This window comes from Onychostruthus taczanowskii, unplaced genomic scaffold (assembly GCF_017590055.1).
Source record: "Onychostruthus taczanowskii isolate IOZ18803 unplaced genomic scaffold, ASM1759005v1 scaffold10, whole genome shotgun sequence".
Classification (NCBI taxonomy): domain Eukaryota; kingdom Metazoa; phylum Chordata; class Aves; order Passeriformes; family Passeridae; genus Onychostruthus; species Onychostruthus taczanowskii.
The window spans coordinates 8,609,708-8,630,826 of record NW_024496526.1 but is presented as its reverse complement, the minus strand read 5'-3'; the positions used below and the strand labels follow the sequence as shown (position 1 = coordinate 8,630,826).

The 21,119-nt window shown below is 47.6% G+C and overlaps 1 protein-coding gene across 1 annotated transcript in view; it reads left to right on the top strand.

Annotated features, from left to right (window-relative positions):
* ITGB5 (integrin subunit beta 5) overlaps positions 1–21,119 on the top strand; it is a 57,864-nt gene continuing 36,745 nt past the window's right edge. Inside the window, exons 1-5 of the mRNA XM_041405265.1 lie at positions 1–61; positions 4,003–4,088; positions 11,376–11,580; positions 16,112–16,361; positions 19,767–19,935. Coding sequence (XP_041261199.1) covers positions 16,180–16,361; positions 19,767–19,935 — 351 coding nt within the window. The 5' untranslated portion in view covers positions 1–61; positions 4,003–4,088; positions 11,376–11,580; positions 16,112–16,179. The remainder of the gene's footprint in view (positions 62–4,002; positions 4,089–11,375; positions 11,581–16,111; positions 16,362–19,766; positions 19,936–21,119) is intronic.

Genomic DNA, 21,119 nt, shown 5'->3' with positions numbered 1-21,119 from the left:
CACCCCCCGCTCCTCCTCCTCCGCCTCCTCCTCCTGGCCGCCCCGCTGCAGCCCGGCAGAGGTAAGGGCCGCTCCGCTCCCGGGCCGCCCCGGGCCCTGCGAACGCCGCTCCGGAAGGCGGCTTGTCCCCCAGACCCGCCTCGGTGCTCTCTGTTGCCGGCTGTGTTCTCCCCTCCTCTCGCCCCCCTTCCCGGTGCCTCCCCCGCAGCCGCTTTGCCGTGCGCCCGCAGCCGGCGGGACGCGGGTCCCCGCTGTCCCCGCTGTCGCCGTGCCCGGGGTGGCCACTGCCGGGGCTCTCCCGCATCCCCCCGGCCCCCTCCCGCCGTGCCCCCGGTTGCGGGTGGCGGGGACCGGCGCTGCGGGGCACGGACCGCATCCGCGGGGTGTTACACCTTCGCCTTAAAAAGCACGGAACTGCTATTTATACCCCTCGCTCTATATATATTCCTAATGGAAGCGGCTGCGGCCGCTTCTGCTCAGGGCGCACACTTCCCCGGGATGTTTGCCTGGGCGCGGTGTGTTCGTCGATGGGGTGAGCAGCAGCAGCAGCAAGCCGCACGCAGGCTGTGCCCTGCCGGTCACCGCTCTCCACGCTGTCACCTTGTATCGTTCCTCGCTTGCACCCTGAACCGTGGCACCCAGAGAGAGGTCCTTGTCCCTCGTGGGGATGCTCTCGGTTTGTACGCACAGTGTGCACTGCAGTTAGTAACTCTGCTCTAGCAGTATTGGAAATAGGGTTTTCCTCCTCTCTGAGCACTTGGGGAAACTTTTTTATAAGAAGGGAGCCCACAAAATGCCTAAGTCCACCATTCCAGTACTTACTCTAAGTACTTGATATTTTAATGAGTAATCTTAGGAAGAGGCTCATCTTGCAGAGTGCTGTGGCACATAATTGCAAAAGCTCAGGAGAAGTTTTCTTAATTTTTTTTTTTTTTTGGTGTGTCTGATCCATGAAATGGATGGTTCAGTATTGCAGCAGACCATCTCGGGTATCTCAGAATTCCTATTGCAAGCACAGATAAAATGCTGCTTTTTCATGCTTAGCTGTATAAAGTGCATCACTTCTTTTTTTTTACTCTGTCTTCCCTAAGCAAGCCAGTACATTCACCTCTGTTTGAGGAGCTGCCCAAACTAGGATTTCTTGCAGAACAGGTTTAAAATGAGGTCTGATTGCCTGGAGCATCTTTATGAGTAAATTTGATGAGTACCTTTCATCAGAGTTTCCTATCTTGCTCTGCATCTGTAGTTTGATGTATTAAAATCTCTGCTGTCTACAGTGGAATACACTGTCATCTTCTGCTTTTTGGGCTCTCCTGCAGCACAATCCAAGGGAAGGATGTCATTTGGAGATGTTCTTTGTGCTTGCCGGATGCTACTGTGCAAAATAAATAGAGTGCAGGGCTTAGGACTCAGTAGCATCAGTATGAAGGACTGTATGTGGGCTGTGCAGCTCAGCAGTCCAGGGAGTGGATTATTTACCTCCAGAGTAATCCCAGCTAAACCCTGGATGGAATCTTCCCCATTATAAGAAGTTTAGTTGATTTTTCAGGAGTGATTTCGTTAAATGTATCACGTACAAAGAACAGACTGAGTTCCTTCCAGTCTCAGTGGGTGACTTGCCCCAGCATCTGCAAGGATCTGGGCTGGCGTGAGCATCATCAGGTCCTTCCTCTGCTGGATTTGGGAAAGACTGCCCTGAACCAAGCACAGCGAAGACTTGCATCTGGAAAATCCTGCGTGTTTCTACTCCAACTCAAAAAGCTCAGGTTTCAGTCTAAAATTGGAGGGCTTCACAAAGCTCTGTTTTCACAACAATGCTGGAAATGGTTTAGTGCTGCTGCACAGTGGAAAGAAAAGCATACTTGGAAACTTCAAAAGCTGCCACCGGGAGGAATGTCACCCCATGGCTGGCCACAGGAGCGTGGGCTGCTTTGGTCATGGCACGCAGTGGAAGGAGGAGACCTTGGTTTTCATTCAGCTATTACTGTGACTAAGTAAACTCTCAAAAACCCAGCAGTCAGGAATGGAGGTAAATATTTCCATGCGGATGGGCGAGTGAAGCTGTGGGAGAGCCAGGCCTGGGTAGCCAGGGTATGAATGCAAGTATTTGCTACATAAAGCCCATTATTTTTCCTGGGTTACCCTGTGCACAGCTGCCAGAGCAGCAGCTCTCAAGGAGAGGCTTTGGGCCATGTTGTAGGGTTTGCAAATGCAAGTGTTAATTGCTGTCTAAATTTTAACTCAGTTGAACAAGTTACATTTTGCTTGATACTACCTATTTATGTTTTGAGCTCTTGTAGTGTCCAGGAGCTGGAATATAACTTCTGAATGCAAAAAAGGAATGAAACGCCTGGGGATGTGGTAACAGCCAGAAGGAAAAAAAACACAAAAAACCCCACTCTTAAGAAGGCTCTTGTTTGGTATGAATGAGCCCAAGGAGCCTGTTTGAATGAGAGCCATAGAGAGAGTGCAGGGCTTGGCTCTCTGGGGTTGGAGTTAACCACCTTGTGGGCAGCAGAGACCCGCCAGTGCACGGTCAGGCCTCTGCCATGACTGACAGGATCTACTTATCCTCTTTTTGTTTGTAGTCCAGGGCATGCCAGGTTTTCCTCCAGCTGTCCAGCTTGATTCACTGCTTCCTGTGCTCACAGCTCAGCCCCTTATGGGAGCGACCCAGGCAGCCACTGCTTTCCATTTCTTGGTGCAATATTCACATGGGATACAGCAAAAATTCTTCTTCAAAAGTTCTCATGGCAGAAAGTTCTTGGGTCAGGAGAAAACTTCATGGGACTCTTCAGCAGCTGTTTGCAGCTCTGTGGAATCTGCAGATTACACCCAGCATCGGCATGGTGCGCTGCTATCTGCAGATGCAACTGGCTGAAAATGGAGGCCTGACAATGCTTTTATTGACATTTGGGTTGGAAAAAATAGCAGACTGGGAGTTCAAGCCTGAGGCATTTCATTTGGAGTGTGCAGCCTCTGTGCTGAAACCTCGGTTGAAGATTTCTTTAATCATTTATTGACAGTGGAAGTTAATAGCTGCACCCGGGGGAGCTCGGCCATCAGTGGTATGGAAGGGCACATTCATAGCCACAGGCATGCTTGAACAAGCTGCTGCATTCAAAGCCCGTACCATTGACATGTACTTCAGCTTGACTTGTGTGCTTCCACTTCATTTTTAAAGCCCAAAGTGCAAATTGTAGATTTTGTAAGTGAAACCTGCTCAGGACCTCTTGTGCTGCCAGACACCAGCAATCCAGGAGCAAAGAGCATCAGCCTGGCTGATGCCCCTGCTGGGATCACAGACAGGGAGAGCCCTCAGTGTCTTCCACCCCTGCTGCCTTGGACATGTCCCAGTGATAACACACTGCAAGGCTAAACCTGGATATCGTGTGGAAATGTCTCTTGTAGTAAAATAAAAGTAATGTACTGCCACATGAGTCCACTGTGAGAGTCACCTGTGTGGGAAGGGGAGATATGTTTCAAGAGTGCTTTAATAAGAAAATTATGGGGAGAGGGCCCCCTCCCCCCCCCCCCATATATTCAGCTAGAAAAAAAGAGAAGATATGCCTAAAGATGTGTCTTTAAAAGTCAGCATGTCAGGCTTTTGGACAGCCAGCTCCACGTTTCAGAGTGGTCAAACAGTTATTGAGTTCTGCCCACAGCAAGGGGAGTCTTTGATTAGGCTGGACTCTTTGATTAACCAGACATCATTGAAAAAGCGTAAAGAAAAATCACCAGATTCAGTCATTTTTAGAGGTTCTCAGCACCCCAAAGCAAGTTTCTGTCCTTTTCATTTACCGTAGGGAAGGAAAAGAAAACAAGACCTCCTTACAGGTGAAGAGAAATTTACAGCTTCTCCTGCCTTTTAGGCTCCTGGGAGATTATTTGCTCTTGTTTGAATTTACACTGTGCTTAGCATTAAGAATGTCTCAGAAGCCCCCTAAGCACTATTTTGGAGTGGAATAACCATTCAGCCCACACTGTTCTCTCTTGCTGAAGGTCTCAATCTGTGCACCAGTGGAAGCGCCACGTCCTGTGAAGAGTGTCTCCTCATCCATCCCAAGTGTGCCTGGTGCTCCAAGGAGGTAGGTGGGCACACCTCGTTTGACTTTCATGCTTTTTGTGGTGTTGGAAGGGAGCTCTTGTCTCACCTTGCCTGTTCCTGGCTCATGCCACACGGGGGGAGTGAGGGCAGAGAATGCTGCATGCCGAGTGTATTTTGGGTGTGTGGGACTCCTCAGCTCTTTGACATCATAGGAAATAAGTCTCTGACCCCACTTTGACCCCCACACACCCTCAACAGAGCAGCACTGTTCCTTCAGTCCTTCTGTCCCTTCAATTACCTTCTTGTTTTCGGTGGATGCTGCGTCCCTGCATGGGCTCTGTGTTACAAGGAGCCTTGCTCCAGAGCTCTCTCCCCAAAAAGCCCCAAGCCCCTGGCTAGTGTCCTGCTACGTGTCCCTCGTCGTGTGGCCTGGCATGGGCTCTTTGTCTGTAACAAAGATAATTCTCCTTTCTGAATCTATTGTGTCATTTTTGGGGGGGGGGGGGGGGGGGGGGGTGATCCATGCTTCTGGCATCAGTGCCATGAGATGCACAGAGTAACTGAGCACTTCAGAGGGAAAATACATCCTTGTGCTGATGCTGAAGCTGCTCACCCATAACTCAACTGCACCTCCTTGTTTGTGAGCGATTGCAAATACCTCCCCCTGCTCCCTAAGGGCTGCTCATGAGTTTAGGTCTATATATATAATCCAATATGGGGGGTGATCCATGCTTCTGGCATCGGTGCCATGAGATGCACAGCGTAACTGAGCACTTCAAAGGGAAAATGCATCCTTGTGCTGATGCTGAAGCTGCTCACCCATAACTCAACTGCACCTCCTTGTTTGTGAGCGATTGCAAATACCTCCCCCTGCTCCCTAAGGGCTGCTCATGAGTTTAGGTCTATATATATAATCCAATATATGTCTTATCAAGCAGACTTAAATTTCTAGAGAACAAGGTGTGTGAAAGCCCTAATAATGTTTGATGCATAGAAAGCAATTGTCTGCTTAGTGCCTGTCTTAGGTGTTTAGGACAGAAGTAGGGATGCTTTCAGATGCATGGAAAAATCTTAAAAACAGGCTGGCACAGCTGCTGTGTCAGGAACCACTTTTGGGATGGGAGAACCCCAGAGCAGTGGATGATCTTGAACCTCTCGATGGGCATGGCCGGTGGTGGTGCTGTTCTGTTCCCTCTGACCCTTATTCCTCTAGTGTGGCCATCCCTGTCCCCTTCTGGGCACTCACTTCACCTTCCAGCTGCAGCTGGTGTTGCTGAGCTGAGGATGCAGGCTCTATCCCCTCTGCTGTTCCCCTCCCTCCTCCTGCCAGGCCTGCCTGGGGCAGCTGCCAGCTCCAGGGCAGAGGATGGGCTTGGGGATGGAGATGGATGTGGGGTGAAGGTGGCTTCCAGTCCCTCTGGTTTGGCTGGGTCTTGGGGGGGTGCCCCAGCCACTGGCTCTCCAGGTCTGTGTCACTGGATGTTTCACTGTAAGCACAGCTGCAGCTCTCCAGGGAAAACCCTGTAATGCTGCAAGCACCATGCTGCCTGACAGCATCACAGCTTTCCTGGGTTGTTTTTTCCAGCCAGGCAATTGGTGTGCTGAAGGGAAAGGGTAAAGCAATAGATCTTGCTTCTGAGACATCTTGTAAACAGCTGTAAGAGCTCCTCTTCCAGCCAGCTAATCTGTGGTGGTGAGATTGGATCCAGGAACGCTGGCTATTAACTGTGGGTACCCAATAGCTTGTGCTTTTTTTTTTTTTTTTTTTTCCCCTTACTTGGCATCGAAAGGCAACTTTCTGCAGAATGCTGCTAGTGGAAATGTTTATCTGGTGGTCACTGTGACCACTAATTGTACTAATGGGACTGGCAGCCTGACTCTTATCATGCAAACAGGGTAGTTACTGATAAAAAAAAAGAAAATTCCTGACTGGAATGGAGGGGCCAAGGAGGAAGATGGGTGTTTACAGGGAAGTCCTGTAATACTTCCTGACCTTTAGCCTGCAGAAGCTATTTAAAAATACACAGTTCAAGGTGTTTTGTGCCAAGAGCTATGTGTTCAAAAGCTGCTGTTCCCATTACATGCTACATGCTTAAACTTAGCAAGTTCTTATCCTAATTCTGTATTTTTTTGTATTTTTTTTTTAGAATGTACTGTTTGAAACTAATTATTTCTCTTTAGCTGAGATCATCAGGTGAGGTAATGGGATTTACAAGATACTTGGAGTTTTTCAGCTTCAGAAAGTTTTAAAGGAATATTATAAACTCCATAATATCCGCCTGTGTTTCAGTCATTTCACCACCTTATTCCCCTTCCCTCTGCTGCAGCCTAGTCAGGTTTATTAAATTTATTGGATAGCTCTTAATGTGTTTTCCTTAGCTTTTCCATTGGCTGCAGTTTGCTATCTATGTTTCCTGGTTGCATGTATGCCAGTCAAATTTTACAGCTCTGCTGCTCTTTAAATCTCAGGGGTAGGATATTGGAGTGTATTCCACAGATGGCAGTTGTGTTGTGGTAGAACCTCAGCCAGCTGATTTGTGTGTATTTTGTACTCCCTTTGCATTTACAGGTTTGTGTGCAAATTGGGCCAGCTTTTATCAACTTTGCAAGCAAAAAATAACAATTTTGTCAGGAAATATATATAGTAGAAATATATCATACAGTACATGTAGTATAATTCTATATATAATGTATACAGTATGTTTAGAGATGTCTGTTACACAGTGTTTATATATATATATATATAGACACATTGTATAGCTATATATATAATGGCATTGTATAGTTATATGTATAGTTTATCTTCCTGTGTACGTACACCTTCTTGTATTTTCTTTGGGGAAATATTTGGGGAATAATTTCACTTGGTGGTACCATTATACCAATTTCTTTGGGAGCCCTATCCCAGTAGTTTCCTAGGAGGGATAAAGTCCCTTGAATTTACACTGCCCTGAATTGTGAGGGTAAGGGGATGTGTACAAATCTTACAGCCAAGCAGTCAGGGAGCTCTCACTTTATGACTGCCACCTCCTAACCTGTTGGTACAGGCTTCATCAGGTCCCCTGCCTTGGTTGGACTTTTCACTTCTGCTTGTGCTCAGCATCTCTGTTCCCATCCAGAGGGGTGAAGATGGATGAGCTGATGATATCAGCTCCTGGTGTGCAGCAGCCCTGGAGCCTCCCAGGCCTGCTGAGCTAACCACAAGTCTTTGGGCTCTTGGAAATTTGGGAGCAGACATCAGTTTCTGTTGGCTTGTGGAAGAATACCTTGAAAGGCAGGCCTCAAAGGTGGTGATTTCAGTGGCACTGAGAAGAGGATGTGTGAATATGTGGCCTTACCCATCACCTGAGCATGCCTTGAAACAGGGCTCTCTGAGGGAGAATGACTCCTGGTGTGATGGAGACTGCTGCAGCCTGTCCCTCCACGCTGGAACTGAGGAATCTGCAAGGTCTCAGAGAAAAAGCTGGAAACGATGAGAAATTGCTGACATGGTGCCGGTGTAATATTCTCACTGGAAGCTGCGCACTGGCCTGTGGGGTTGCTGTATCTCTGTGGCAGCCTGGCTTCCATGTGTGGGACAAGGGGATGCTTGTGGAATTTTTTGCAGTGGCACCTGGTTGCCCAGGCTGAGCAGGGCTTGTTGAGTTTGCTGGGGAGAGCAGGGAGCTCAGGATGAAAATGCTGTCCCCTGAGCTGCCAGGGCAGGTGTGACAGACAGGTGGGGGTTGTGATTGTGATAAGCCTTCCTGGGGTGATTGCAGAGGGTGAAGCTCTTCAAAAGAGCATTTGGGAGTACCAGTATGGGGGGGAAATGTCACCATTACATTTTCTTTTTTGCTGCTTTGGGGAGCAGTGTACCAGTGTGCAGAGGCTCCTCTTGTTTTTTAAATGTGTTTGTTAGGTGGATGAACTGTGTTCACTTGTCCATTACCTATGTGGATGCATTTATGTGTGTATGTGGAAACCAGAGATAACATTAATTAAACTGAAAGGTTCTTTTTGAGTAAGTGAAGTGAAATTTCCCCACTGGCACCTTCTGTTTTCCAGCAGGTGCTTTTACCTCATTCTCTTCCATACATTCCAGAAATGTATGCCTAGAGAATGAGGAAAGAAAATCAAGGATGTTCCTAAAGGGAGCATGTCAAGTTTTTGGGATTTTGTTTGGTTTTTTGTTGGTTTCGGTTTCTTTTTTGTTTGTTTTTTTGGTTTTTTTTTTTTTTTTTTTTTTTTTTGGTTTTTTTTTTTTTTTTGTTTTTTTTTTTGGTTTTTTTTTTTTTTTTGTTTTTTTTTTTGGTTTTTTTTTTTTTTGTTTTTTTTTTTTTTTTGTTTTTTAATGGAGAAAGCAGGCATGTTTCAGGCAGAATTAATGCAGAACTGGATTGATTAAAGCAAAAAATGCTTGAGACCTTCAATAAAAGAGAACAGGATGGGCTGAATGGTAGGGACATGCCTAGTCAGGAATTAGATATTAGATACAGTGAGTGCTATTCTCCATTTTTATAGCATGAACCAAGCAATTTGTCTTAAAACTGTCAAACTGATGAGCATGTAATCGTCACATTGTTGTCTCCATTCATCCTGTCTGCTTGTGTGCATTTGCCTTTGTGAGCTTCTTAGCACGGACCGGGGGCTGGAGCAGCCAGAGTGACTGACAGGGGCTGGGCATCTTCCAGAGTGCTCCTCTGTGGCACAAAGCAAAGTTTGGGGTGGTTCCCCCTTGTGAGGGGCATCTGCTGCATTTCTTGCCCAAGCAGGCCTGCTGGCAGACAATTGGAAAATATGTGGGCACACTGAATTGCTTAAGTGACCCCAGGGTGTTCTCTGCTTGGGGAAAATTGGGGTTTGAAGCAGCGTGCTGTGTCTGAGCTGCTGCAGGGCTGCCTCTTGGTGTGGTTTATCATGAGCTGTCTGGACCTGTGCAATGCCCTTTATTCCCCAGGTCTGCTCATCCTTTTTGCCCTCTACTGAACCCCAATGAGCCTTGATTTTCTCTGTCACAGGAAACTTTGCACTAGAGTTGGATGGTACGTGGTGGCCCCAGTTTTGGCTTTGGGTTTTGACCTATGGGTGCAGCTTGGGTGTTTGTTTGCAGGGTGCAGTGGTGATTGCAGGGACTTTCCCAAGGCCACTGTCACCCTCCTGTTACTCTGCCTAGGTAAGAAATCAAGATGAGGTAGGGCTCAGTCCTGCACCCCTGGGTGCTGAGCTGCACCACCCTCCCCTCAGGCATTTGCACCACTGAGGGTGGATACTTTCTTCCACTTCAGGTAACACGGCTTTTCACGGACAAGAAAATAGCTGGATTTGACTGGAACTGTAGGTTAGCAATTGCTGCCCTTTGTCAAGTCCTCTGGACCCATTTTAGAAGAAAATTTAGAAAAAATAGCTGGATCAAGGAAGGGGAACCTGGAGGAGTGCAAAGGTACTGCTGACCTAAGAGTTGTGTAGGAGCTTCTCCCTGACCTTCTGGACTTCCTTTGGAGCAGACCCAGGGAAAGCTTGGAAACACCTGACAGAAGCTGCAGTTTTGTGAGCAGCCCTAAATATTGTCCTATTTGGATGCTTCTCTCCAATGTTAGTTGCTCGAGAGTAACTGGAATTTCCCAGCTGTGTTCCTGGGCTGTTTGTATTGCTTTTGCAACACTTTTTGGAGTGTCCTTTCTTATAGGTGGCAGCAGAAATGAGCTGGCAGGGATATTCACCTGGACTGTGGTCTGGGTACTGGGAGAGTAGGAGAGCATCTCCCCCTGCTGCTGGGTGGATAGACCCAGGGGAGCACCTGGACTCCACCAGCTTTTTGCTGGTTTCAGGTAAAACCACATCTGAGAGAACTTTTCTCCAAAGCTGCCTGAAATATGCGTCTCTGAAAGGCTGGGCGTTGTTTTCAGCTTTGTGAGGGATTCTGATTTTTATTTTGTCATGCTGGAGATGATTTAAATAGTCCCAGTCCTCCTTTTTTGGAAGTTCATCTGTTTACACGACACGTTCCAAGAAGTTTGTGTTCGTATCCATCTGATGTGCCGTCGTCAGTTTCTTGGCTGGACCCTGCTGCTGGATGCTGGAATGCAAATCTCTCATTTTTCAAATAGCATTGGGACCTTGTAGTGAGAAAAATGCAGCTGGAAACTTCTGTCTGTGTCCGAGGGCCCTGTATCCAAGCTTGTCCTTGAGGGACCCCTGGAGATCACCCCATGAGGATCTGTCAGGAGCCTCTCCCTCCTTGATGTCTCTCCTGTCCTTTGCCATGCTGGAGTTTCAGCAATAAGTGAGGTTTATTCAGCCCCACACTGCTTTTGGCTGAGCAGCAGAAGGAGAGGCTGGCATGGCTGCAAGCATCTTCTCTGAATTATTTAATGTCATATTAGTCCCTCAGCCCTGGAGCTGAAGAGGGTTGTCTCTATTGTTGTAGTGCAGAAATAAGTAGGAATCGACTGTTGAAAATCCAGTAAGTTTTGGGCATGGGACTTGTTCCCTTTGGCACTTTTGGGGAGAAAAAAAAAAAGGCATTCTAACAAACAGGCTCTTGCAAAAGGGTGCATTGTGTTCCCTGCTGTTCCTGGGCACTGCCCTGCACAAGGCTGCTTTGTGCACCACGCATGGGGCTCACAGCAAGGGCTGGAGCTCTGGGATGGGTGTTGGGAGACTCCTGGCCATCCTTTGGGAGTGGGCCTCTGCCTGCACCTTGCTGCCTGTGCCGGACTGTGTGTTGTGGGCACAGTCTGCATTTTCACTGGCTCCCGTGAAGTTTCTCCCACCTCCCTTGCTCTCCACGCAGTGCTTGTGTGGGGACGTGTGGTGTCTCACCCAGGGAAGAGGGAGCTACCCAGCCTGTCTTCAGCTTCACATCTTTACTTGGCCCTCTCTGGGTTGGTGGGTTTGCCCTGCTTCCCTCAGTGCCACCTCCTTGTCCTTTCTTCTGTCTTTTGCAGAGCTCCTTTGAGATGGTGCATGTGCATAAAAATAATAGGGATGGCAATGGGCTGTCCCTGCAGCAAACCAAGTGCTTTGCCTTGCTCTCTTGTGGCCAGGGCTGGGAACAGGTGCTGCTGCTGTGGCTGGGCTGAAAACACAGCCTTAGGTTTCTGTTTCAGTGCTTTGTGGGCAAATTCAGTGTTCAAATCCTCATAGAACTTCCATTTTTGGTTGATCCTTTTGAAAAGCTCAAGCCTCAGTGCAGGCTCCTTCCAAGTACAGTCACCACAAAGGACAACACCAGCTTCTCCTTGTCATCACCTAGTTGTTAGATACCAGCATGTCAAAACAAAGCCCCTGCTGTGGGATTGATGCATTCCCCTCCACTTGTTTTTGTCCCTTCTTCACCCCCCAGGATTTCAGCAGCACAAAGTCCATCACATCCCGCTGCGACTTCCTGCAGAACCTGATTGCCAACGGCTGTGCCGGAGCCATCGAGAACCCCAGCAGCAGCATCAGCGTGGTGAAGAACGTCCCTCTGAGCAGCAAGGGCTCCGGCCAGAGCCACCTGGACGTCACACAGATCACACCTCAGAAGGTCGCCTTGAATCTTCGTCCTGGTGAGTCCCCAGCGGCTCCGTGGGCTGTGGGGGGAGGGAGAAAGGGTGGCCAGGACGTGCCAAGAGCATGTTATAGCCTGTGGCCTTGTAGCCCAGTAAAGCAGGTGACTGCTGGCCCCTTCCATTCCTTTGAACTTTGGTGGTGAGTCACAAACAGGTTTGGGGCTGGGGCATGTGTCCTCCATGAGAGGACACTGCTGTTAGGCAAAGTCACCCACAACTGCTCCAGTAATGGTCTTAACACCTGCATGTGTTTAGGAGGAACCTGCTCAGCTTCAAAATGGAATCACTGTGTGGAAGGAGTTAAAATAACTTTGGTTCCTCCGCTAAGCTGACAGGGCATGACTCTAAACTGAGACAGCTCCTTCTATAAATTGGAAACAAACCCACATATCTGTTTTCTGTCAGTATGCAAAAGAGCTACAGGATCAAGGCAGAAGATGGAGATTTGAACTTGTGACTCAGGCCTTGGACTGTAGCCAGGTCCCTCTTTCATTCTCCTGAGCCATCACTTTTCTTCAATCTCTTCCTTTTAATTAAAAATTAGAAGGGAACAGCTCATCCGAGCTATGCGAGCATGCTTGCTATCAAAAGTTTTTGCATGGTGGGGGGAGGCTTTAATGTGGGTTTAGAATTCTTGAAAAAATTTGGCAGCTGACATTTCTGAAGAGGGAAAAAAGCTCTTTATTGCAGAGATAAGAAGCAAATATAAAAGCTTGATTCATTATAAGCAATTGGTGTGGGTTTCTAAGGCTTACAGTTTTGTGACAGCTCTCACGAGCATACAGAAAAGAGAAATATTGATGTTTTGCCCAAGAAAAACGGGGGTTTGAGCTGGTGCTTATGCTATCAGTGCTCTCCCAGAGCCTACCAGTTACTGCAAGAGTTTTTTGTTTTAGCTGTGTAGGTTAGAAGTTGGCATGTTTTTCAATTAACTTCCTCAGCTGTCATTGGTCAGACCCTCAAATCTAAAAAAATTTGCTTCAAAGCCTTAAAATCAGATACCTGAGAGCAGTCACCATGGTTCATATATCTGGTGGCATGGCTTCTGCCACTGAATGTTGTGTTAAAAAAGGGAGCAAAAGGGAGTTGTTATTACTGCTGTTTCTTGAGGCAATTCCTGACAGAAAGGGCTGGCTCAGCTTCCACATCTCATCTCCTGTGCATTCTCCACACGCAGTGCCCGGTGCTCAGCGAATTCTGCTTTGCCAGTCCCCTGCAGTTTTGCCCATCCAGTGTCCACTGCTCCAATCAGTGGAAAGGAGTTGGGATCCATCTCCCTGTGGCCTCCTGGGGTCTGGCTTTTGGAAGCCTAGGGCTGCACAGGGCTGGTGTGCTGCTTCTGCCCACCCTTGCGGGGACCACACTCATGGCCATCCTCAGTTCTTCGGGATGGAGAATCCCTCCAGGTCTGGGCTGAGCTGCAGGAATCACCCTGAGGACTCCTGCAGCAATTCCCACTCTGAGCAAGTGAAATCCTCTCCCTGTGCTCCTCTTGCAGAGCATCACAGTCTTTGCAAGAGGAGGGACAAACCTAGATGTTTGTGATAGTATCTCCCATTTCTGTTCTCTTTTTGATGTTGGGCAACACTTCACCTTCAATCTGATGACTTCCTAAACCCTTGCATTAGCAGGCCCAGCTTAAAGTATCCATTAATCCATGAGTTTGGAAGAACAGGTTTCACCCTGTGAACCCAAGACAAAAAGGAGACAACGTTGATTTAATTTTGGGCATGAGGGGTGTACTGTTTCAAAGATGAATTCATGCCGTGGCGGTCTGTGGCAATGGTAATCTTTTATTCTTAGACCACTAAGCAGAAGCAGAAGGGAGTGGATTGTCAATTGTTTGCTGTTCCCACCCAGGCAGTTTGATCTCATCATCCTGTGGCAGAAGTCACATCCCCAAATCTGTGATCTGTGTCCTCAGCTAAACTCCAAAGGCTTTAAATTGGTGTCCTTACAGGATAGCTTTTGGATTGAGCATTTAGTTTTTATAATATTGCTTTTTAATCTTGAGCCCAGCTATAAAGCAGTGTCTCCTAGTTAAAGGAAATAGAAATAGAGTAAACTGGCTTAAAAAATTAGTAGATGCAGCTGTGTTGCTCATCAAGCCATAAGCCTCACCAAGCAGGAATAAGCTGGATAAGCATGATTGTTGAGTTTATGTTCTTAAATTGACCAAAATCAATTTTTCCAATTTCTGCACTGCCTCTGCATGATGGTATCCAAGAAAAATTTCTGAATTAAGCTCTGAGTTTAAAACTTTTCAGTAAAAGCCCTAAGGAGAGGATGGTGGCAACAGTACATGAAGAAGGAGGGGGCTAGATTATCCCTAGAAGTGTAAGAGTAATACTGTCCATAGAGAATAATAAATTCTTTTGCACTTACATCTACATACATTAACGATATTTTGACATAATTGGTTTGTGCTTAGCTAGGAATGAAAGAAGAACCAGCCACAGGATCCTGTTAGTTTTGGTGCTTCTCAGGGACTAATAAATTCATAACTATTAAGAGAAGCACGTTTGATCACAGCATCCCAAATAGCCTTTCTGGCAGGAAGAACAGTGTTTTGGAAATGAAAACATTGCAAAATACAAAGGACACATCCCCTTTTTGAGTGGGAAGAATATGTAGGAATGAAAAATATGGACATGGGAAAGAATTTTCCCAGATTTAAGCATATTTTTGCAGCACTGAATTAAAATCAAGCTTGCAATCACAGTCTTTTACCCTGCAATCAGTGCTAACAGTTTTTGTGCTACATGAGTTATGCTCTTCTTTGTTACCCCAGAAAATGCATGCCAGTTATACTGTGAGGCCCATCTGGAGCACCTGCTGCACTCCACATCCCAGCCCTGTGCCCTGTCCTGCTCCTGCTGGACAAGAAAGCTGGGGAGAGTAAGGAGGAATATTTAAGGCATGAGCTTCTTGCTTCCTACAGTGGGGCACTATCTGCATGTGCATGTTTGCACATGGTGCCTCCTGCAGCCCTGCCTTTTCCAGGTGGGGCTGCAGCAGATTGCAGGGAAATGCTGAAGGAGAAGGAAGGTGTTGTTTGAGGAGATCTGACTTGGTGCAGCCTCACACCAGGTGCCAGGCAGGGCTCTGCCAGCCAGGCTGCAGAGTCCCTAGTGCTGTGCATTGCCAGCATGGCAGTCTTGGGATGCTGTTGCTGCTGTTGGGCTGCAAGTAAGTGGGAACAGCTGTGCTGCTGTGCACAAGGAGGAGAACAATAAAGCAGTTAAGGAAATGTTTTCACAATACTAAAAAATGTGAGTTCCATTTCTGGGGAAGAAGAGGGGAAGGCACAAGTGTTTTGCAGAACCTGCCACTGCCCCAAGATCAGCCTTACCCATGAAGGGCTGGGAGAGGGCAGAACTGGGAGCTTGGTTTTGAAATGATCCAATTCCCCGGGGGCTGAGACCCCACTGAACTGGGAAAGGGGCTAATTTGGAAGCTGGGAACATGGGATCTCCAAAGCCTGGCTTGTGAGGTTGGGGTTTATGATTTTATTTAGACCCCTCCCTTAGCAAAGTGAAAGGCAAACTTTTGCCACCTTTTGCCACCAAGGTCCAGCTGATGTGAAGCTGAGTTCACTTTGAAGCCACCCCAGTTTTTCTGAGGTGTAGGTGTTGCCTGTGGTGGCCTTCCTTGGCACCTCTTCCAGAGGGCATCTCTGCTGAAACCAGTGTGGCAAAGAAGAAGGTCAGGGACAGGCTTTTCTCTGCTTCGCTTCACATCTGCACAACCTGTGACTCAGCCCTGCCAGCTCCTTCCCTTGTGTCTGTCAATTCAGGAAGTTTCACCTCTGCCTTAGTGCTTCCCTGGGTGACCCTAATAACTTTCTTTTTCACTTCCCTTTTGCCCTGATTTCTCCAGCTGCATTTTTGGAGGGAGCTCATTTTCAAAGGTGTTTCTTCTCTGTCTGCTTCACCTTGACTTCCCTGCACAGCTCAGAGGACATCTTGCATTCACTTCATGCTGGCTATTTTCTCCTGATCCTCTTCCTTCTCCTGCTCCACCTCCTACTCTCTCTTGTGCAGGATTTCTTGGACTGCTCCTGGTTTTCTTTGAGAATATACTCAAGTAAGTGTGGGCAGGGTTCCTGTTGCAGTAGTCCATGAAACATCCATTTAGGCTTCACTCTGCTTTTCTTTCCTGTTTTCTAAGGAAACATCCCTGGACTGCACACTGGGCAACAGTGCTTTTCATGTGTCCCTCCCTTAGATGTTCTCTCATATGAGATGGAAAGACTCTCTCTGATACCTCCAAAGTGCTAAAATTGAGACATGCACTCCATGTTTTTTTCTTGCCAGCCAATATGCTACATAGCTTAAGAGGACCCAAAGTCAATACCTGTTTTCCTGTAGTCTTCCTAAGGGATGCATTTGGAAAAGCTTATAGCCCTCACCCTCTTCTTTTGAAAAGCGATCTGTCTGCTCTGCAGGGGAAAAAAAAAAAGTGTGATCTGGATTTTTATGTGTGCTGGGAGTTTGCTGCTCAGCGTGCCCAACCTTTGTGTGTGCAGGTGACCGGACCTCGTTCCGAGTGCAGGTGCGGCAGGTGGAGGACTATCCCGTGGACCTCTACTACCTGATGGATCTGTCCCTGTCCATGAACGACGACCTGGACAACATCCGCAATCTGGGGACCAAGCTGGCTGAAGAGATGCGAAAGCTCACCAGCAATTTCCGTCTGGGCTTTGGCTCTTTCGTGGACAAAAACATTTCTCCTTTCTCCTACACAGCGCCAAGATACCAAAACAATCCCTGCATTGGGTAAGTGGTGGGTGCACCCTGGAGGGGGAAGGTCTGTGTTTGTACAGAGCCTGGCTGCAGTCTTTGTGTGCCTTTTTGCTGTAAATAATGAACCACACTTCAGCCCTGGCTTTTGGGAATGATGATGATGAGCCTGGCTGTCACTGTGATACTTGAGCAATTCAAAATAGGACAGCTTCTAATTTTGCTGTGGCTGTTGGGAGATCTCTGCATCGAGACATGGGAAACTGGTGTACCAGGGAGCCTGAAGCTATTTTTAAGTACCTGAAAAGGATGCAGACATAGCAGGCTTTTTTACAGCCTTTAAGGAAAAGGAGCCAGAGCCAGAAATTCCTGATTTCTGATCCTAGCTCTGAGTCATAGTTTGGCGTTGAGTAAATCAATTAAGCTTTTTGTCTGCATTTTACAGATAAGGAGACCAAGGCAATGTAACTTCTTCTCAACAAAAGTGTTTGGAGGAACTGAGATTTGTGATGGCCTATAGTGCTGATTAATGAGTTTTGTAGAGTGTTTTTAAGATGGCAGGAGGGTTTTTTCATCTCTATTGGTGCGGAAGGAAAGCAAACTGGCAGTTACAAAAGACACAAATGATGTGGTTTCCTTTATGGTGATATCAGAACCCTCATCCCTTTATTTCCTTTTTTTTTTGGCTTGTGTCTTTGCAAGTGTATTTTTATCTGCCTTTTAACCACCAGAGGTGGGATCAAGTCTATTGAGCAGAGGATTATGCCAGAGTGAAATTGGGTGTAGGGAAGGGTGTCCAGGCTCAGATGAGTTTGGGTGTTGGCACTGAAGGATGGATACAGCAGCAAGTGCCCTCCTGAGAGAGTGTCACCACTGACACCCTTGTAGTCCCCATCTTCAGCTCATCCATAAGTGGATGCTTCCTAGTCCTGTGCTTTCATTTGAGCCATTTGTGGATGCTTACATTGTAAGATCACCTCATGCATGGAAGCCAAGCTCTGTGAGGCAGATAAAGACAGCTTGCATCAGCTGTGAGTTTCTAGCCCAGCTTTTGGCACTGACCAAGAATTGGCATCTCACTGCACATTGCTTGTTGACCAGACAGAAAATATCTGTATTCGCTTTTCACCAGTTCTGTCCAGAGTGGAAAGTCAAATGGATTTTAACACTCTCAAAGAAAACTCTTTCTTTAATCATGAGGCACAAGTGACCACACTGAGCCAGGAAGGTGTCTCTGCCACGATGGCATCGCATACCACACTCTTCATAGAGCTTCTCCCAGAAATTTGGCATAGCCTCTGAGGGATCTTCTGTCATCTCTGTCCTCCTCAGTCTCTGACACCTGCCCTCAGGGTGGGGACAGGCTGCAGCTGGAGAAATCTTGGAAACTTTTTTTGGCTGGTGTGTGATTTAACTGGCGTGACATGGCTTTTGCCAAGTGAAACATGCAGAAGGAGGAGAGGATGGAACTGGACAACTCAGCAATAAATGTGTACCTGAAACTTCCAATGACCTTTTACCAAGAACACCCAGAGCTGTCACCTCAGCTTTTCCCACCATGGTCAGGCTATCTAAGTGAACATATGTGTGTTCCTCTGGCTTTACTCAGGTGGTTGCTTTTCTTTCTTTGGGTTACTTTAAGCCAACCTGGTCTTGGGAAAACACTTAGGAAGGATTGCCCATGGCAGCTCATCTGGTAGGTGCTCCCTTCCAGTTGCCATGTGTCTCCTCTTCATCCAAAGCAGGGGTGCTGGCTCCCTGTTCTCTGATGGACTCTCCTTCCCCAGCCTGCGCTGTGTGGGGGCTCTGGCTGCTGCAACATGCCCCTGGAGCAGCGAGTGGGTTGTCAGGTGTGGTTTTGTGCAGCTATTTCTGATGTCAAAACAAACCATTCAGCATCTAAGAAAAGTTGCAAGTAAACTTGAGCTGCAGTGGGTGCTTTTTGCCCCTGGTCCAGGCTCTCCCCTCCTCTTCCTTGTGGTGGTGACTGACTTGCAGGTGTGGGTGGGGTGCAGCCCTGTTTCCCTTGTCTCCTTCATCACCTCTGCTCCTGACTCAGCATCCTGATGGGCTAAGGGCAGCTTGCTGAGACCCTGCAGTGTAGAGGTTTCAGACATGGCAGACTCCTTGCCTTGCCCTGGGCGTGAGCGTGATCGAAGTCTGGATGTGGATCATGGATCAAAAGGGATGTCTCTAATTGCCAGCCAAGTCTAGGGCAGTGAGACCTCCCCACAGTTAGGTGTGTGTGTGTGTGTGTGTGTGTATGGAAATCCCTGCTTTGGGGTCCCTTGTGAGGAATTTGAGTTCTCAGTGATGGTAAATTTTAAATACTCCTTTGTGTAAAAAGCCTCTTACCCAGAGTGGGTCATGTGTCAGCAGAAGCTTTTAATTGTACTCTGGGTTATATGTTTAAAGATAAGGGTGAATTAGTGCCAGGCCAACTCCTTTTTAAACACATTTCTTCTTAACCCTTCCCATCCCTCTCTCCTGCACACACTCACTGATTTCCCATGCCACAAGACCTGCTTTGCTGAGCTCTCCAGGGGAGCGCCAAAACTGCCTTCTCATGGTTTTGTATAGGGGAAAAAAGGTTTCCTGGTAGCCTGCCAAGACATTTCTCTGCCTTAGGGTGCCCCTCCCACCTTTCTGCTCCGGTGGCGCCCTGGGAAGCAGAGATTATGTTTGCTCACCAGCTTGCAGGGAGAGTGGGAGGAAGCTTGAGCTGGTGTTGGTTATTACTCCATCTCATACTGGGCAATTGCCAGGTGCCTGGTGATGTGCAGTAGGTGTAGGGTGGCTCATACTGGCAAGAAAACTGGATGACACAGTGAAAATCTATACTGCAGAAGAAGGGAAAGGTAACCCACAGGCTCTGCAGGTGTGGGACACGGCTCCCATGGCCCTCCTGGGCTGCTGGGGAGGGTGGATCTGCCAAAATGCAGCCTCCCTATCACTATGTGGCATCCCTGGCTGCAGATTCCCAGTGAAAACCACTTTATGAGTGCTGAAACTGTAGAGCTGCATGGCCCAGGATGGGTTGCCAAAATGCAGCCTCCCTATCACTATGTGGCATCCCTGGCTGCATATTCCCAGTGAAAACACTTTATGAGTGCTGAAACTGCAGAGCTGCATGGCCCAGGATGGGCTGGTGCTCAGTGTCTCCATTTACATGGTACATGGAGAGAGATGTTCACTCCTGGTGGGATCTCTGGAAACTTCAGCTTCTGAAAGCCCCTGAGGGGAAAAAAATATGGGCTCTACCGTAGGGCTTTGTAGAGAAATAGCCAGAAATTGAAGTGTCCAAAATAATAAGCACTGACAAAGTATTCCAACCCTCTGAACAAAATCTTAGGGACCAACCTGGTAGAGCTGGGAGCTTCTGCAGTTCTTGGCTGTGGGTGCGGTTCCTCACAGCTGACCACTCCTCTATTCTTCCCACAGTTATAAGCTGTTCCCCAGCTGTGTCCCATCCTTTGGCTTCCGCCACCTCCTGTCCCTGACGGATAAAGTCGACCGTTTCAACGAAGAAGTCCAGAAACAGAAAGTTTCCCGCAACCGAGATGCTCCAGAGGGCGGCTTCGATGCCATTTTGCAGGCTGCTGTGTGCAAGGTGAGTTGCTCTATTTCTGGAGGTTTCTTCTGCTCTGTTCTTGAACCAAGGCAAAGCTTCAGTCTGCCATTTCTTGGAAGTAACCACTAAATTTTTCTTGGAGAAACTGAAAAATGCTTTTAAAAGTAGAGGCTTTTGTTTTTATGTGCTTCTGTAGATAAAAAGGAAAAAAGGTTAATTCTTTTTCTAGATTAAAGGGCTAAAAATGGAGCTTTTGCAAATGCAGATTTAGGGCTGAGATTTCATGACACAGTTAGACCTTTGGTGCTGAGCACCTGGGACAGAATCCTTCCAGAGTCACATACACTTGTGTGCAGCAGTACTGCACATCAGCTCAATGTGTTTTTCAGTCAAACACATCTTGCAGCAGTAGACCCATGTTGAGGGTTGGAGCTGGTTCCTACTGCTCATACTTTCTCTCTTTTTGTGTGGGGGGATGATCTCACCTCTGGGTGCTGATAGCCTTCTCTCCCTCTTTGTCAGCAGAACTGGAGCAGAGTTCATTAGCTTAGTGCCATGTTAGCCATGTCCTTAGGGTTTTTGGAGATGCTTGCTTGGAGATCTTTCTGGAACAAGTAGTCGGGTTGCTCCATATCCCTTTGTCATGAATGAAAGTGTTTGCTCCACTGACATGAGGCTGTGCTTCCCTGCTCATCAGGATTGGCTCGATTTGCTTTTTCCCCTATTGCTGCAATGCGCTTTGTGTTTGCTTCAGCCTTGCTTAGTCCTTTTGGTTGGGCATGATTCTTCTGGGTCTGAATTATGGGGGATAGGCATGGTCTGTGGGAGTGATGGGATGCAGGCATGTGGGAAATCAGATCTTTCCTTGCCTGGGTTGGCTTTGCTGTGTTTCATGGTCTTGGCAGGACTGAACCTGCCCCACTGGGGCATCTTCCCACAGACGTTGTTGGCACAACTACAGTGCTTCTCCCAATAACTGTGGATAAAAAGCGCTTCTCATTTCTGGAGAGGTGACTCCCATGGTTAGAGCAGGGATGGCTCAGGATGGTGACTCAGTTGTGCCATTCACCATGTAGGTTTTTGCAATCCCTTCCATGATGTTACTGCAAAAACAGGCAAATATTTCCCTATGGTGCAGCAGTACTTCAGTGTGTATCACAAGGGCTCATTTCTGAAGTGTTGGTGGAAGGCAGGAGACCTGCAAGATATTTCCTCTATATTTG